General features: G+C 40.0%; 1 protein-coding gene across 1 annotated transcript in view; it reads right to left on the bottom strand.

Annotated features, from left to right (window-relative positions):
- Window positions 1–17286, bottom strand: part of LOC103147034 (rap guanine nucleotide exchange factor 4-like) — a 27247-nt gene extending 9961 nt beyond the window's left edge. Inside the window, exons 1-8 of the mRNA XM_016677996.1 lie at window positions 17078–17286; window positions 9703–9845; window positions 7902–7990; window positions 6229–6375; window positions 1638–1710; window positions 1408–1463; window positions 546–652; window positions 327–448 (exon numbers count right to left, since the gene is read on the bottom strand). Coding sequence (XP_016533482.1) covers window positions 327–448; window positions 546–652; window positions 1408–1463; window positions 1638–1710; window positions 6229–6375; window positions 7902–7990; window positions 9703–9845; window positions 17078–17145 — 805 coding nt within the window. The 5' untranslated portion in view covers window positions 17146–17286. The remainder of the gene's footprint in view (window positions 1–326; window positions 449–545; window positions 653–1407; window positions 1464–1637; window positions 1711–6228; window positions 6376–7901; window positions 7991–9702; window positions 9846–17077) is intronic.
- Between the last annotated feature and the right edge of the window lie 2260 nt (window positions 17287–19546).

Here is a 19546-nt window from a genome sequence, read left to right as displayed (position 1 = left end):
TTGTTGTTTTGTTCATTTATTTTGGATATTTAAAATGTTTCCCAGTTCCAGTGTTAAATATTCATTAGAATTTAAAGTTTACTGATCTTGCAGAACTACAACATTGGAAAAGTACTGAGAGTGATAAAGAAGTCGTTGCGATCGTTTAGATATTTCCTGATTTTCAACTTTTCCTTGGTTGATTTTTGTAGAAAAAAAAAAAACTTCTATTTTTCTTGTAAAATATGTTAAGTTATAGAAAATGTATAGAACAAAAACATGCTTTTTCACATGTTAAAGTCCATCAGACATGCATGCTGAAACACAATGAAGCGAGTTTAAGTTACCATGATTAAGCACTCCTTCTTCTAGCAGCGCCTGCCACATCCCCACAGCATGGGAGCGAGTCAGCACACAGGCGCTCTGCATCACCAACCAGTCCACCAGCTCCGTCCCGACGCAGCATTGTCTGCAACACACGTGTGTGAACGCATGCTTCAAACACCGGAGAGAGACGATCCGAACTGAAGCATTCGGAACCAAACGGGTTCATCTGCAGAACGCACCTGTATGTTTTGAGGTGATATTTTCTGTCGCGAATCATGTGCGGCGCCCTGGACAGGATGGCGTTGCGTAGGACCTTCGCTGCTCTCTGCAGCTTCTCGGAGGGAACCTGCAGAACCCACAGAAGGACTCTGGAAATGCTGTTGTGTTCAAGAAGCGGAGGAGGAGCCCACATTTCCAATTTTAATCCAAGACGGAGAGCTAAATAGTTTGTTTTCATCAATCTGATGAGATTAGGGCTTGCCATTTGAACGCTTGCCCGTTAGATTTTCATGAGCGATGTGGTGTAACCATAAAACCAGAGACGTATTTTTAAAAAACCGAACCCGTTTCTTAAACAGAGAGGAATATAAGAGAGCTGTGCATACACATGCACATGCACAAAGAGTTGCTACTGGAAACAACAAAGGAAGGCATGTTAATTGGGCAGATGGGATCTTTCTTCGATGTGCATCCATTAGCTAGCATTAGCATATCTACAGAACATCAAAACTATGAGTCATCAGTGTGACAATCTATTTTACTATTCTGGTTCATTCAACAACACATAAAAGTTTGCATAAAAAAAACAACAACAACTGGATTGCAGAATATAGGAGGCAAGTTTGCTCAGATATATGGAGAACCGTTAAGCTCAAATATTAATGGAAGCTTTAATAAAAGTGTTCATGTTAATGATCTGCCTGATAACATGGAGAGAGAGAGAGATCTATAACAGCAAAAAAAAACATGTGCTTCTCAGTTTTTTGTCACACCAATACTGCAGCAAACAAAGAGCTGAAGGCAAAACAAGTGTAGTTTTCTTTGTTTTTCAGTTATTACAAAACCTTTAAGGTCAAACAGGGAACTACTGGAAACATTTACCTTGTTATGAGCCTTGTTTCCAGAGTCTGAGTTCATGTTGTCTTTGTCTGTCAGTCCTGAGGAGAAAAACTATCTTTAGAACGGTTGATTTAAGAAAAGCCAAGCAAAGCCCATCTTGTGTCTGTGTTCCAACGCGATTTAGATAAGCAACTCAGCCCTCATGCTGCTTTTGGACAGATATGGACTTGTTGACTCTGCACATGCTTCTTCCAGTTCCTTTCCGTACGTACTGTCATTGTTGGATCCACTCTCCATGGCTCCATAAGGTGGGGCCAACAACCCAGCCAGGCTCTGACGATACTTCTGTTAGGAAAACAAATCAGACCAAAGACCATTTAAAATGCCAGTCTGACGAAGCACTAATTGGATTCTTTCAATTGTGCACTTAAACTGTTTTTTTTTGTTTGTTTGTTTTTTTATGGGATGATATGAAAAGATAACAACTTGATATAGTTTTAAAACCTTTGTGGTTTTGTTTCTTTTCTCCTGTGTACCAGGTTTTGGTGTACCTTTGGGCTCATTGTTCTGTTGTAGGACCCAAAAGGGTTAGAGGTTCAACCATGACACTTTGCGTGATGCAACACAAGCTACCACTGCCGATGAATCTGAAGAATGATGCTGCCACCACCGTGCTTGACAGTCTCACCTTCCATTCTCCAAACAAACTTCTTGCAGCGGTGGTGATTTCTGGTTGGTTCTTAGAGATCCGAACCAATCTCAGAGGTAACGGTTAGGGTCAGACGAACTGGATGATGATCCTAAAGACATATCAATACTATCCATACTATGCTTAACGCCCATGTATGTGCCAGGAAAATAAAACGTCATCTTAAAAACTTATGACCAAACCATTAGAGTACAAATGCTTTCTAAATAATTAAGTATATTTTTAAATACTGCATGGGATTTAACAATGTATTCAAAATGTATTTCAGCTATTAAACCTAAATTGTTAGCTCAGCCTTTCCTGAACTAACATTTTTTTTTACTTAAGTAGCCAGTATAATTAGTACAGTTTTCATCAGTCAAATAAGTAGAGATGCACTGGACTGCTAATTTTGATGTTTAAGGATTCTGATTTTCAATTTCATGTGCTACGGACATATGAAAAAATGAGGAGTGTGACAAAAAATATATTTCTATTTAGGAGCAAAGTAATGGCAGGTTTGAGTTTGGATGCATTCAATGAACTGTTGGTGTATTTAACGAAGGCTTTTAAAGAGATTGACCTACTGATTGTCGTTCAGAGCTGATCGAGGGAAAATTGAAGCAATCTGGCCAACTGATTGCCGCATCTCCAGAAATTAGCAAAGCGGGAACGAAAAAGGACAACTGGAGTTCCTGTTAGAGTAGGAAACTGTGCTTGTGTGTGTGTGTTATTTAAAAGGCACGCAGACCTGTTTTACTACGCTACTAAAACAAGACTAGAGCTTGTGGCTTCAAATATTATGGGACTCATTAAACATCAAATCCCATTAAAGCCATGTCTCTCCTGACAGCCTACAATGTTACTTGAACACAGAACCTCAAGAGCCTTTCAAAACAAAGTCTTTTGTACAACCAAGATCATTTATATGCAGAACATCTAACATTATATAATACACACACACTCTCGCGCGCGCACACATACAGAGCAGCTGCACTTCAAGCACAGTTCAGCTACTGGGCGAGCACAGATGCTGTTCTTACATCTGTTAACATTAAATTATGATTGATTTTCTTTGCCGGTTTGTTTTTTCTTTTTTTTTTTTTCTTTTCTTTTTTTTGGAGCAGAGGCTTGAATGTAAGAATGCTTTACTGGGAGGTCATTATCTGGCAACCCAGGATTTGTGGGGATGGCCACAAACACACATACTGACAGAGATGGAAACAGAGAGCATCTGTTTGACCTGAGGACACAAACCCTTCGCTGTCCACAAATTAAAAAAATAAAAATAAAAAAATACATGCGGCTACATCACAGAAAAGAACAGAGCAATACACTACATCCCAACGATAAAAACAAACAGTGTAAACATAGAGATAGTATTAGTTTTTGTTGTTTTTGTTTTTTAAATTAAGTATGAAGCAAAGACAGACTTGCCTAAAAGTGTTATAGCCAAAGAGTCAGACTCACCTGGAGTAACACTCGACAAACTAAAGCCGAAGGGACTGAAACCCAGGCGAGCTGCCCTCTGCTCCTTTACAATTCACACACACACCACCGGATAGCATCCTGCCCAAAACAAGCTGCTCTCCTCCTTTCTTTCCACTTCCCTCTTCCTCTCTTCCCCTCGCACACCGTTGCCACAGTCTCCGTCTCTGTCTCTCGCCTGCCCTCCCTCGCTGCAATCAAGCCAAGAGCCAGAGCACTTTTCTCTCGCAGGTTACCAGGGTGATGTGAGCCTGTATTACAGAGCTACTCCAGTGGAGGAGTAGGTGGCGAGAAAGCAGCTCAGCAGAGACAGGAGTAGTAAAGGGTGAGGCTGGAGAAGAAGGAGAAGGAGGAGGAGGAAGAGGGCAGGCGAACCAGAACAAGAAGGCTTGTAAAATAGTTCAATGAAGGCGAAGGGAAGTGGGCATAGGAGTAAAAAGAGACAAAAGCAGGAAGAACAGCAGGGGGAAAAGGAGACCAGGGAATCATCAGGAGCAGATCCTAGATGCATCTTTACTCTATATATATATATATATATATATATAATCCCAATTTTATTTGCTGATAGAGTTGCGAAGCGGCACTTCCTCTTCTTTCATCCTTCCATCAAACGCACGGCTGCATTCATCTTGCAGCTTTCTAGTGCTCAAAGTGCACGTGCGCACAAATTAGCCCACGAACGAAACTCAAAGCGCCTCGTACGACGAGCCGGATAAGACTGAGAGGAAAACGACCTCAGGCAACGTATTCTGCTTTGTGCCCACTGTCCTAAAATAGACGGCTGATAGGGACCCAGAGTGCACTTAGTGAGCAAGCAAACACACCACGAGCCCAAAAAGACGACGCGCGCGCTTTAATTACCAATTATTGTCTTATCTTACTCTAACGTGTCCCTGCGGCATTAAATGGAGATGCCACGTTTCGGTGAATCTAATTTTTATTCATGCAGTTATACCACTCGGAAGATTTTTATTTTTTAATGACAGAGATAAATGTGTTTTCAGTGGCAATAGTTCTATAAAAAAAAAATCCATGCTGGTCTTTCGGGAATTAATTTAGACAGAAAAAAATAAGAATTTTTCTATTTTGCGTCTGTTATTGTATACTTAGGTAAGGTAATATCGTTTTTTAAGGGGAAGTAGTAGCATTACAAACAACTACACATTTCAGATGCAATAATATAACCAGCAAAAAGATTATTTCCATGCAAACATCCCTCTAGATCGAGCAGATCTACAAACGAAGCCAGCCAAACGTATCCATACCCCTCAAATGTTTGATCTTTTTTTCATAATATAAAACACAGACTTGTGTGACTTTTATTAGTAATATATTTTGTTATTTCACACACCCTCAAACTATAATCTATAACAATCTAGTGAAAAGAAAATAATAAGTTGTCTTGCGATGTTTGGAAAAAACACAATTAAGAACCTAAAAAGTGTTGCGTGAATATAATTAAAATTAAAACAATCATGAGGATATTATGTTCTAATGTGAAAGAGTCAAAGGTTTGGGTTTTATTTTCTAGCAGAGAAAAATGATTAACAGTGCTTGTTGTGGGTGATATTAAAGAGGCTGGTCACCTTAACCAACCTTTCACGAGTCGTTCTGAGAGAGAAACCTGTTCGTTTCATTACACTTTGAGGAGCTCGAGCGTTTCATGCACTACACAGCAGATTTAACGTGAGCAACGTTAAACAAAAACTGAAAAGTTAAATGTACAAACATAAAAAAAAATAATATATGCAAGACAAAAGTCTTTAGAAAATTTGGATTCGTCAGGACTTGGCAGACAGCGGGTCGAAGTACCGGGTGACGACTGTGAAGCCAAAGTGAAGTGATCCGCTTCGCTGCCAGGACCTCCCTTGAGTGGGACTTTGTGAATGGAGTCAGTAACCTCAACAAGAGAAAGACCCTCACAAAAGCAGCTACTACAAAGCCAACTCTACAAGTGCAATCCGGCATAAAGACCATTCTGTTTAAGTTAAATTTTGTTTGTGCCAGCAATCTCAAACAAATCAACAGAGAGAGAGAGACAGGCTAATTAGTCAGACTACCACGACACACATTGCCTTCCTATGTAGGATCTCTGCACATTGTCTAATTATGGTCATCAGCTTCATGCTCTCTTTTTATAAAGGAAAAACCGAGCCTTTACAGTACAATACTCTGTTGTCTCGCAGTGCTAACCTGTCTAACATATTTTAACAAACACAATTGGATTTATTACTGGAGGAAATCAAGCAATCTATTTCCAAATATCTCAGCATGTTGTTGTTTAGTCTCTTCTTTTTTTGATCATCCTACTGTAACAGTGCAGTATTTAAGTCTATGTTATTCATAGCACTCACATGTAGCAAATAGTGGAAAATGTAAATTACACATAAACCGACATCGGCTACGATAAAGAAGCAACACAGGCACGTGTGGTACATGCCCGCCTTTGTCTCCCTCCGTTCTTAAAATAGCCCATTGTTGTGTTGCCTGAGGAGTTCATCTATTAGGAGCAACAACAGAGGCCACAATGGTGGACAGCCCTCTTGTGGTCAAGGGGGGAGTTGCAACAGAAAGCTGTTTTGGAAAAAAGTACAAAATCCAAAAAAACATCAAAACTCAACCTGCTTAGATCATCATTTATAGATTGGGTCGTTTAATTTTATTATCTGTTGACTGCTCCATCTCACCTCCCACAAGGTTTTGAATTCCCTCTGCTCGATCCGGAGAAGCTCGCTGGTCTCTCTGCTGACAATGGTAGCGTGGCGAGGCGTGTTGTCCAGGATGGACTCCCCGAAGGCCGTCCCAATCCCCAGGGTGCAGATTGTGACTGCATCCTGAACACACAGACAGACGTGATTAACACGCAACAAGCAGTGTATGCTTAATTAGGTTTCTTTATAAACTTTACAAGAACAATACAGCAGTTAATACAAAAGGAAGATGATACATATTTCCTCACGTTACAACCGCAAAACCTTAGAGTAGCTCACTGGTATTTTATGTGACACCAACACGAAGCAGCTTTTTGAAGAAGTTTTTTTAAACTTTTTTTTTTTTTTTTCAAAAAATGTTCAGTAGGCAAATGAGTTCAATCCCTCATTTTTCTCTGCCACTCCTATTTAAAATATGGTGCGACTAATTGTCTTCAGTAATGTCTTATGTTATAAAGCAACCCTCCCTTCTTTAGGCTTTCTGTCAATCCAAAATGGGAACTGTATCATCAAACAGGCAGAGAAAGAGGGTGTTATTCAGAGAGACAACCAACATGGCAACTCAGCGGGAGTTACTGAGATCTACCGCTCAGGTGGAAACGCTTGTTGACAGACAGTTATCAGTTGTGCACTCCTCAAATTCGGCCTTTATGGAAGTGCTGCCACTGATACGAAAAAGTCCAATGAAGTCCAGTTTGCTATAAGCCCTCCAGCGGATAGAAAATTTTTTTATTTTAATTTAATCTTCTGTTTCCATGGAAATATTTTCTCTGTCAAACTAAAGTCGACAGAGACATAATAAAAGACTTGAAGATGTGACTTCAGTAAAAAGTGTTTTCCTCAGAACAGGCACACCGCACTTTTGAGACTTTTGTTTGTAAAATCTTTTGAAAACCATTTACTTACCTCTCGCTTGTTTTTTTTTTTTTTTTTTTTAAGAATTTCAAATAAAATTCAAAAATCTTACAATGTGACGACAAGGTCATGTCATAACTTTTTCAATGTAACACACAGCAGTGACAAACAGCACATAGCTGAAGTCTGGGTGAAGCATACACACACACTTACTCGTGTGTCATTTTTTCCACTTGTTTAGACAACATTTTTCAATGAACTAAATGAACCTTCTCAGTCGTCCAAACTAAACTGACATTTCAAATATAGCTACAGAAACTAGGCCACCAATAGCTCTTCAGCGCTCCGAGCGTGAATAGGACGATTCACACCACAGGAGCTTCTTATCTCCGTCTTTCAATTGGAACAAATCCTCTGTCCCACATGCCACTCTTCTCCTCTGCATGTACACCAGAACCCCATTTCCACAGTTTTTAAAAGCAAAGTGGATATCCAGTCCATCAGAAAGCTCGATTCTCTGGGGATTTGTTTTCTGTGCTGTGGCAGTTTTGCTTTCTCAATATTTCCACGGGGGACAGGGCAGTGTACCAGAACAATGTCGGCATTGAGGGGAGTCAGAAAACGACCGGCTCTCTGAGACTGCGGGGACACGTTTACAGCTGAATGGACACTGAGAGAATAAGATGGAATAGGTTATATCAATACCAAATGACAAAATTATAAATTGGGGGCTTAAACGACGGACGCACAGCACAAACTACATGAACCGCTTCAGTTGATAGGCCTGGTCTTACCTGATGATTAGCCGTTTCCGACACTTTGACGTCCAGGGAGCCAGACAGAACAGCATACCAGCTAGTGCCTATGTCTCCTTGTCGAAACACTGCAGACAGCAATAGAGAGACATCCAATAAATTAGAATATGCATTCAGATGAGTGAAAGTACCTTTTCTAGAAATAACAACCTTTAATTTAAACAGGTGGCATGCTTTTAATAAAAACCACATTTCTGTGTTAAATATGTTTTTTTTAATAGTCTGATGTAATATACAAAATGTAAATGTCATGTTTTCATGAAGTGTAACACAAACAAAGGCACTGACACATCCATCTATGTGTAATTATTCTATGCAATATGTTTCACCTAGTGATAAAGTTCCTAAAATAAATGGGATTTTCAGTAATATCCCAATTTATTTAATGGCTCTGCATATGTAAGGCAGCCAGTTAAAAATAAAACACATCGTCAGCACATTTACCTCATTCAAGCATTCATAAGAAGATAATGTTTTCAGGCCTTTAATTAAAAAAAATACATATATTCTTCAACACAAAGAAATATGTTGAAGATCACTTTTAAGAATAGGGTATTGGACAAAATAAGCAAAGTTTTTTTACATAAAAAAAAATCTGGGGCAGTATTTACAGGGATGCTGGTTGTTGGGTGTTTTTTTTTTGTTTTTTTTTTCTTCTTCATTGTTTGAATTGTTTTTAGATATAATGTGAAAACCCTAATTAAACACACAAAAAAAATTGGTAAATGATTAAATAAATAGACCTAAAATTTGAATTATCATGGAAGTGTAGAGCAATTTCCAGGTTTATTTAGTTGAAGCTGGAACATTGTGGCTTCATCCAGCCATGAAAGTAGGAGTCTTTTCCCAGTGAGACCCCCAGCACATAAAAATAAAAGACATTAAAAAAAATAAAACCGTTCTCATAGTTGCTTGAAGCTGACCAGACTGCAAAAAGCCATCATAGCCGCTGATCAGCTTAATGCTGGCAGAAGCAGAAAAAATTAAAATAAAGATATCCAGCCATGCAAATGAATGTCAATCTTTCCACAACTGTGCATCTGCAGCAGTGGCGTAACGACAGGGACAATAGCAGATTGCCTCCAGCCGGGTCGGCCACATATGACGGCTGCTCATCGAGATCAGCTAAACTGTCCGCCAGCGTTAGCAATCAGAGTTTTAACTGCGGCTTTTCATTTCTCTGTTTTCGCCGTAGCTTGTTTTGACACTACAAATTTGTTCATCAACGAAACTTAGCTTAATTGGTTAAACCATCACTTTTTTTTTTTACACAGAGTTTTAAAGATTTTATTTGTATTGTTTTTTCTATTGGGTGCGTATATTTAGAATATTTCCTTAAAGCATTTTTAGTTGTTTTATCTTCCTCCTGTAAGATTTTGTACACAATTGTGTTCTGATGCCAATTTATTTGCAAAAAGGCTTTAGAAACTGTACAAAGTTTATAGAAAGGAAGTTATCTTTTGCAGATGTCCATTTCGAAATGAACAGAAATGGAAAATGTCTTGCTTCCCAATAATGGTCCCTTTTTGATAACTAATTATCAATAACTGTTTTTTTTGTTGTTTTGTTTTTTTTGCACTGCTTTGCAAGGAAAATATTGGTTAGACATGCAGGTTTGTGTTTTGATAAAATAAAAAATATTTACTCTGTATTTTACTCTACACACAGCACATCATCATCCAAAAGAGTTGCAGGACCGGGGGAAGACAATGCAGCACAATTACTCTAATTTTGGAAAAAGCCCACATTATTGCATGCTAGTTGGTGTTAGCGTACGTACATGTAATGCCTTTCTCCAGGCATTCATAAAAGGCGCAGGTACAGATCTGGAGCAGGAGTGGAGGCGGAAACCTCTGGAATGTCTTGACTCCTCTCAGCCTCGTCAGTATGATGTCCACATCCTCGCCTGAACGCTCGGAGGGCCTGCACAAAGAGGATCAACATTTAAAGTTATGTACTTGAATAAGGCACAACCATATCCAAACCTTTCTTCTTACTGTGTATGTTCTTAGCCTAATGCAATCAGCAGTCATTGACCTCTACAGAGAATCATACTCAGATTCATCACTATAATAAATTACTGTAATTATGAGATTTTTTGATACATTTTAGCCATTTTCTGATAGTGGACAGAAAATGCAACATAAAAATCAAGAAATTGGTGCAAAAATGTTTGTTATTTGTACGTACGACCAATTTACTTTGGTTTAAGGTCCCTTAACAGACCTTAAACCAAAGGTCACTCACATTAATCTGTTTTGCATTACAATATAACTTCTAAGCCATTCCAAAACCAGTTCTGATTTTTGGAATCATAATCCTGTTCAGACACCCAGTTGGGCATTAATTCCACCCACTTTGCACGATGCACCGGAAACAGACCCACAGCACAATGCCGTCACTACCGTGCTTGACAGTCGGTACTGTGTTCTTAAATTTGAAAGCCTTAGCTTGACAACACCAAACATTGTTCTTGTCACTGCCGCCAAATGGCAGATTATTTTTTATTTTATTTTATTTTTTTTTAACCTTCTGTCCCAAAGGCATGTGGTATTCCCATGTAGACAACTGTGGAGATCAGTCTTACTTGAAGGTGTTGGTTTTGAAGCAGGGGCTCCTTTCTTAGTTAATGACATATTAAACTCACTTTACAGAGGCCGTTCAGCATCTTCCATTGTAGGAGGAGCTCTGGGTTGCTCTTGAATATACTTCTTAAATCAGAAGGTGAGTGTATGCGTCAGACGGTTGAACTTTAGGCACAATTAGATCTTCTAACCTAACGACATAAAGATCCCAAACACACATCAGAGCTGGTTATGAAATGGATGAAGCAGGGAAACAAGAAGCTGTCAGAATTGCTCTAAACTCAAATGTATTGAACGTCGATAAGGCGTGGTTTCTCTGCAACTTGCTAAGAGACATTTAGCCAAATATTAGCTATGCATTTGAGTCTGTATGTGTAAATTTGACTCTGCATTACATATGCATGAAATTCAAACTGGTGCACTTATTTCTTGTACATAAAATTCAATAAAGTGTTTGCTTGCACAGTCATTTATCCCTGGAAAAGAATGGTTGAAATGCATCAATACCATACATGACTACTGTGTATGGTAACAAGGAGCAAAAATATATAAGTGGCAGTGGGGGAGGAGGGGCTCATAAAAGTCCACTTCCTGGATGATGCTAGTCTATCTGAGCCTTGCAGCATGCAGTAATTAGCTATAGCTGAATGAAAGTGACCAGCAGTCTTGACCTAAATAATTAAATGAGCCAGTAGTGCTATGTCTTGAGACAGGCCTTTTGTTACATTATCCTAGCAATTTTGTGAGCTTGTGTGTGTGTGTGTGTGTGTGTGTGTGTGTGTGTGTGTGTGTGTGTGTGTGTGTGTGCAAGCACGCTGCTTCATTGTTCTGCCTACGCTCTTAGCATTAGCAGTAGAGGGCTGCATGAGCCATTTCTTTCCGCACAGGCCCCCCCACTGGGTGTTGATGTAAGTCCTTGTGCTATTTTCTAATAGACTTCTAATCTCACTGAGCACACCCACAATTCCTGCTTGTGAAATCTACGAGGGTGAGCAGCGAACACACAGAAGTACGATCTGACGGATAAAACCTTCTGCTCAGTGGCGCACTGGAGAAAAACTACGGTGCCAAAACGTCTCGCAGGAAAACGTGCTGCAGTTAGAAAGCGCTCATTCACTTATTTTTTTCTTTGCAAGTGACTCATCCTTGTGTGTGTGTGTGTGTGTGTGTGCATCTGCGTGTGTATGTGTGTGTGAATTCCTCATACAGAAGAGCTAATGCACTAAAAGAGCTCCTTCATTCACTGATGAGAGAATGCCTTTCCCCTCTTCATCCCTAACATCTTCCCTCAACCCCCCGGCACTTTTTGTCTTTGTCTTCCTCCTGATATGCAATTTTCTTCAGTCAGCATCTATTTTTTTCTGCCTGTCTATACCGTTGTGTTTTGTTGTCACAGCATGGCTTGCAAGACAAAATTGTATAAATGCTTCTGTGATTATATCAGAAATCGCTTCTTTCCATTACTGACAAAGATTTGTTGTCACCACAACTCGCATAACAGCTGTATTTTTTCGTACACGACACTGCTATTGGCTTGGATCCTTTTTGGCCCGCAGAGCTGATTTAATAAATTTACCAAAGTAACCAAAACCTCCCTCGAAAATAATGGTTCATACTCATCTGCCCTTTATCACAGGTGACACTGTGATGAAGCAGTGGACATGGTCAGCAACAATACATTTGGTAGTTTTGTCAGTAAAAAATATATTCGATGCCATTAAAATGCCGCCACCCACCTCAACCACCAGTAAAAGTCAGAATGAATGTGTGCTTTTATTTTATTTACTCCAAATTCTGACCCTGCCATGTGAATGTTTCAGCTGAACTTGGGATTCGATTCAAGACGTTACTTGGTCCAACACTTGGACGGGGCTGTTTTTTCCCAATCTGTTACCCAGTGGTCGTCTGCTGCTGTAGCCAATCTGCAACGTGTTTAATTCGCTCTACTGCTGCCTGTCTGTCATCTCAAACCAGTCTGCTTATTCTCTTCTAACCACTGATCACAAGGCATTAATGTTTACCCAGATGTCCACCATTTACTTGATGCTTTCTCGCTGCCAGACCATTCTCTATAAGTCTGATATGAATGTAAAAAATAAAAAAATAAAAAAATGCCAGCACATCAGCTGTTTCAAAAACACTCTAATTTATCTATTACCAACAAAAACGCTGAGTTCAAAGTAACTTCAATTTGCTCTCCGTCTCATTCTGAACTTCAATTTGAACGTCAGCCCATTGCTGTACAGATGGATTCAACATCATTTCGGTTTTCCTGCAAGTTACTGCACCTCATTTAAAGAAACTGAACATTAAGGTTTGCAACTTCTTAAGAGTTTGATGCAATGAAAGCTCAAAATAAGCAGACAATGGCTTTGGTAAGTTTCAGTATCAAAGCAAACAAATATATGACGTGGCATCTAATCAGTTATGATGTCAAAATCAGCAGACTGAAGCAATGACGCATTATACTAACTAACAAAACTAATTTGCTTGCCTATTATAGCCGTTTATTGTGCCAGACACCCAGAAGTTGCATTGCCTCCTATGCAGACAATGCTTTCTCCTATATGAGTGTGCGGAGGCTGTGGATGTCTGAAGATGAAGATGTCTGAATCCATCTAGAGACTCACTATTTGCGTAAACAAGCACTAGACCAGGTGTGCCTAATAATGTGGCAGCTTCATTCATTTTTTTTTTCCCCCCCCCATAATTGACAGAAAAGCCTCCTCCTACTTAAATGAATCTCTTCCACGTTCTCTCTGCTTCTACTCTCTGACTCATCATCAGTCGTACTGGCCCACACAGTTCAGACAGAGCATCATAGCCCAGTCTAGTCTGGGTTAATGATTTCGACAGGTGGACTCCCACGCGGTACAGCAGGAAGAGACAGAAAGGTTAACTATGTAGGACTGTGGCGCTCTACATGTCTACAGCAAAACTGTTAATTCTGTCTGCAACAATCCTTTAGCTCCTCACTCATTCTTTGTCCTTTTATGTGCCCCGAGCTTCCTGCCTGCAAGCTTGCCAGGAGAAATGTGTGTACCTCATAGTTTGACAAGAATGTGACCTGAGAGGTGTTCACCTTGCTTCACTCTACCCCCCTCCCTCCATCGCTCCTTCCTCTCTTTTGCAGGATATCTCTTTTCTCAGCCTTCCCAGCCTGATGCTAATGTCAGCAGAGATCTCAGCTTTCAGCCACAAATTATGCTGCGCACACACACACACACACACACACACACACGCACACACACGCACGCGTGCACACACACATCCATATGCAAAGCAACCTCTAAAGAGAAGAGTGAGAGACATCTTTCAATGTTCTGCAGACTATTTTGGGGAAATCGAATTGGGTGAAAAAAAAATAGTTTCCAGATAAATAAATTGTGGTTTCACTACACAGGTCCAAAAAGATGCATTTCCTGTGCTCTCTGGTTTTACGTAAGTGCAACAGAGATTTTTCACTTGCATGGATAAAGCTGCTTCAACATCCGTCTACAACACGTACAGCCTGGGAACCTGTTAAACATCAGCTATTAACCAGCAAACGCACACCTCAACCATCTCAACTGCAGCTTCTGAATAAAGCTATGAATAAACTGAAGCTATGAAGAAAGCTTCTAGGCAATATAGTATTTGATTGTCATTGTAACATCAAGCCTTTCACTGTATACCAGTATTATCACAAAAATAAAACAAATTTATTGCAGCTATAACAGGCAAGAGAAGCGGTAATAATTTCTACTCCATCTTATGTTCTATTGATTAATGCTAGGATTATAATACTAATGTCTGTAGCATTCAGTTGTTAGTTAAATGTTGATACATGGACCTAAGCAATGGAAGAAATATTCTGCAAATTAGAAGTAAGATTTAATCGTTTGGGTAGGAAATTATAGGTCTTTGCTGTTCTGCTCCGCATAGATCGACATCCATACAATAAACTTTTTCTTAACAGTAGCGCTGCAATCAATCAAGTTTATTTATATGGAACATTTCAGCAGTTCAAAGTGCTTTACATCATAAAAACTACACACAGTCAACAATTGAGACAAACATTACATTTTGACGAGTGCCATCATCAAAATTATCAATACGTGTCGAATGTGTTGGTCAGTGTCCCGTTTCAGAAGCAACTCTAAACAGACCGAATCAAAATAGTCATCACAATATTTGCATGTGCAACTTGCAATCATATGCATAATATTTGAATATTTATTGTGTTTCTATGTTTAAAGAGCCATAAAAATAATATATTTAACCAGTTGGACAGACGTCTCAAACTACTGATGCCTAAATTTGATACAGATTTTATGAACAGTCTGTGGAAAAACTCAGAGAAAATTTCACAAACACCAAGATGATGGAAAATAAACAGAAGAGTTAGGAAAATCAGGTTTATTTGCCAGCTATATTGCTTGCGCAGTATTCAACAATTCACTATATTCATTGTTTTTCCAGCCATGACTGTCCATATTTTTGGCAAACAAAGGTATTTTCAAACAACTGAAATTGTTTTTCTTGGAAACGGGGTTAAAGCATAGCAGCTTTCAGCCAACTTATTGGCAGTGCACAGCAACAGAAAACACAGGTCACTTGAGCTTGTTCTCTTAAAATAAACAGCAAGACAGAATAGCAGACGATGTCTACATCTTCCAATATTTTACATCTAGATAGCGGAAATAAGCCGATACCTATAAGAGACTATAATTAATTTTATAGTCTCTTTAGTGATTATATTTTGGTAAAGACTTTCAGTTTTGGTGCTTCAGTCAGACATCTTATCTAAATGTTCTTCTGAATTGGGCCATATACAATGTGTCTGGTGCAACAACAAAATAAAAGCAACTGTATCCAGCACACGCCTGATGCAGTTGAATTCCCTTATCAGTATTGTCTAAACCAAACCAATGTTATTTAAAAACATTTATTATTTTTAAATAATCTTAATCTTAGTCCTTCACTGGCAGCGAATCGGCCCAATAATCTGATTCAGGTGTGTTTGAGAAGGGATGCATGCGGCTAAATGTTGCAGCTCTCAAAGGCCGGACTTGGGCAACCTTGAGCTGGCATGTTTCCCTCTCGATAAACGTCTTCGGAAAATTGCATTAAACAGTTTTCTCTGTCTTGACATCGCCACCGTCCTTCCACTCTCCTCACTTCTTCACATCAACAGTTTCTGTAACTCGAAGCTCTCAAACCCATAGTCGCATGTAAGAGCCGGACATTTACTGAATCAGAGGAGTGGAAGAGGAGTGCTGAGTGCGCCACAATAAAATCCTGTCCTGTCCACCGGTTCATTCATTAGTGACTCCCACCCAGCACTGCAGTCTCACTGCATTTGAAACTCCTTCAAAAGGCAGACACATCATCGGTTCTCACTGTTTTGTGATATGTAAACATACGACATATGGCCAAGAGTGTTGAGTAAACAATTATCCGACCTTATAGGGTTTAAAGAGTCATGCCCTCTCCCCCTCACCCCTTCTACACCCCAAAACAATTTGGGCACTCTACCCCTTACAAAAAAACAGAACGAGGACTTAAAACGGGGTGAAAGGGTTAAGCTGGCCTTATTGTCACCAATTGGCGATAAATTATTCCACAAACTAAAACAGTCTTTCATTACCCTCAAAAGAGTCAATGTTGGAAAAAAAAGTAAATGTTGGTTCTTATTTCCACTAAATGCGATGAAATATAGCTCAGTGAAAGTACTCCCCAGGTCTCCTTCCAGGTGTGGATGAGACGACAAGATGGTAGCTTCAGGTTGCCAATGGCAACGTGACAATGTGTCTGAGAGGTGTGCGCAGTATGCGTGGGTGTGTGTGCAGGTCGCACAGATCGGGGTTTGTCCATCAGAGACAGTGATTATTGATAGTCATAGTATTTCCTTTAGACTTTTTTTTTTTTTTAACGCAGTAAGACTTTAGTTTCATGGACCCATAAAGAGGCTAGGATGTTAATTCCAGCTGAAGTTGGTCACAGTGCGAATTGGCTGATCAGCTAATCTGTTCAGTCAGAATAGGCAGCTTTTTGCATGCAGCAATGTGACAATGCCCAGTATAACAAATGACTGAACTCAAACGCTGTGATTATTCTCCTTTATATCCCGAGGCAATCAGCTCACTGCTCCATTATGATAATAACTATCGGTCTCAGCCGACAGATAACACCCATGTGGCGCTCATCCACCCCGTCTACCACAGTCCACACAGTGCAGCAACACCCCACTGAACCTTCAGGCCACCAACGCCTTTTTGACCGAACACAGACAAAACCGGGATTTTCTTTCACGTAGACTGTGCATTGTCTCACACACACACACACACGCACGCACACACACATACACGCACACCACATCCTACTTTCATTGGAAACACGCAAAACGCTGAAAAACGAGGAACATCACGCTGTCACTGCGCTGTCACACTGTACACGCATCCGTCACCGGTCCCGATTAACCATGCAAAAGCAGATGAATGAATGAATGAATGAATAAATGAGACAGGCGACGGCGTGGCCGTGGGTCGAATGTTTTTTTTTTTTCTTTCCTTCTTTTAAATGACCCACCTTTTATCCAGACAACAGATCCACTCCGCCGATGGAGACGAATTCAGGGACGTCTGCACTGCGACCATCTTCCCCGGCTGCGTGTCGCTGTGATGCTGCCGGAGGAAGATTCCCGGTTATCGGTGGTCGTTAATGAACGTGAGCTCCGGCTGCGCCTCCCTCCCATACCCGCATCTCCGCCTCACACGACTACAGGCTGCTGACTTTGTGGAGTGCAGATGACTCGTACTGAAGCCAAACCCAGCGATCACAAATGGTGCGACAGAAAGGACAGAAATGAATCCCATGCATAAAAAAAATCAAAAATCAAAAATCTATTTAATAATTTCCTTGAAAACAGAATAGAACTATATGTCTGAGGAGTCACCTTCTAATTAAGATTAGACTCTTGTTCATATTTAGATACTTAACTCCCTTTGACTTTTTATTAATAATATTTTTAATGAGGCTGCAAGAGTAAAATTATCACCAGTTGCATTCAGGGGTGTGATGTAATCCGGAACATGATCAGTATTCTACCTGCAAACATACACAACTCGCTCATAATTGCAAAACAAAGTGACAAAGTATCCACCCTTTGCTGATATTGGCGGTTACCCAGGGCAGGACCAGAAAGGGGTGCTTGCGATGCGTATATTCTACACATTTTTATACTTCCATTCAGGTCTCTACTGCTTGTAGAAACAGTACATGCACAGAAGAAAAATTAAATAAAATTCCAGACGTTTTTTGGCAATAAGTGAAAGTTTTGATGGTGTGTGGAAAGCGAGCCATTTCAAAAACCTCCCAAATATTGAGTCACAGTAGGCACTAAAAAAAATACCTATTCAGTTTTTTTTCTGGGACAAGTTTCATGGTTGGATAAAGCCTGAAAGGGAGGCAGAACAGATTTGGGTTGGTGTCAACAGTAAAAGGACACCTAAAACCAGGGCATTGTAATGTACCAAGCAACTCTTTCACCACTTTGTTATAGATTATAGTAAACATAAACTATGCAAAGTCAACAACTAAAACAAGTAGCACATTTACTAAAACACAAACACACAAAAATGCAACAAATTCCAGCATCTCAGCTCACCAGGCTAACATGATGCAATAGGAAACTGGCAAACATCCAAAGTTACATTAAAATGTTTAGACTGAAAGCGAACGTGGCCCCAATTTACTTTACAAAAGCACAATATTGAGACAAAAATAATACTGAACATGGCTTTTTATCGTGAATTACGCGCCAATATATCACCAAAAGTCATTTCTAGTTTTTTCAGCACCCTAAAAAGGGGGGAGGGGGGGGAGCAGGTGAGGCCTCAAAATAGAACATGATCAGGATTAACGAGGCATTAGGCAATATGGAATAAACATATGAGGAGGTAAGCTTTTTGTGTTACTAAGCAAAAATCTCTGCAGGATGCCAGGGCTGCCACATACAAAACCCACAGCAGAAATGCAGCATTGCCACCAATTTCCATTTAAACCACTTATTAGAAAGCCGGCACTGGCAAAAATGCAGGAAGTCGCCTGAATGAGGCCGACCGGTGATGCAGAGAAAGGATGAGTGAAACATGAGTTCTCAGGGGATTTGACACCGAAAAACAGCACGCCATTGTGTCCCATTCGCTTACAACGGGATTACTTATAGTGAAACAGAAGGAGCCCAAAAGTCGATGAAGACCGACAAGTCAGCTTCTGCACAGGAGAAGCATGTTAGGTTAGACGTACTAAGTAGGAGACTGTAGAATCACTATAGCATTACAGATTCTGTTAACTCACACGCCTGACGACATTTATGTTATTTGTTCCTCTACATAAACGTGAGTTGCAATGTGTGAATGTGTGCACCTGCTGCAGTTGTGTTTGTGTGTACGCCGACATCTGCCTCACTGCACTTGTTTGAAATGGCACTTTAACCCACATGGCTGAAACACTGGAGGGTAAGTGAGGAGAAATTCAGCAGACTGATACAACAAAGTGGAAGCTAACAGCAGATTTGGCCCGAGGTCCAATGTTGTGCAATGTGTCTTTAGGAAAATGGATAAAATGGTGTGTGAACTTACACACATAGGCAGATTTCCTTAAGCTGTATTTAAAAAAAAAAAAGCATAGCCATGTTTTCCTCACTCTCTCACCATAAATTGGGCTAAACCTGTTTTCTGAACTGCAGTTCTCAGTTAAAATGTTTTAGGCATCGCTCCCCAATTCTCACGATTGATTGCTGGAACTTTGCTTCTTTCCTCTTGACAGAGCTGCTGCATCCAAGTCAGGTTTGTTGGCTGACTTGTTCACATACGACTTTTTTGTTCTCCCCTAGAAATCCCCCAAATTTTATGAGACTGAGATCAGGGCTTTGACTTTGTTGTCGTTAGGTCACTTTTTAACGATTTGTAGACAGTAGAGTCACTGTTGATTCAGAAGACCGACTTGGGCCGAAAATTTGACTTTCTATCTGAAATATTGAGATGATGCTATAAT

The sequence above is a fragment of the Poecilia formosa genome, unplaced genomic scaffold, assembly GCF_000485575.1.
Source record: "Poecilia formosa unplaced genomic scaffold, Poecilia_formosa-5.1.2 Scaffold172, whole genome shotgun sequence".
NCBI classification, from domain to species: domain Eukaryota; kingdom Metazoa; phylum Chordata; class Actinopteri; order Cyprinodontiformes; family Poeciliidae; genus Poecilia; species Poecilia formosa.
This window is presented reverse-complemented; position numbering and strand designations above follow the sequence as displayed.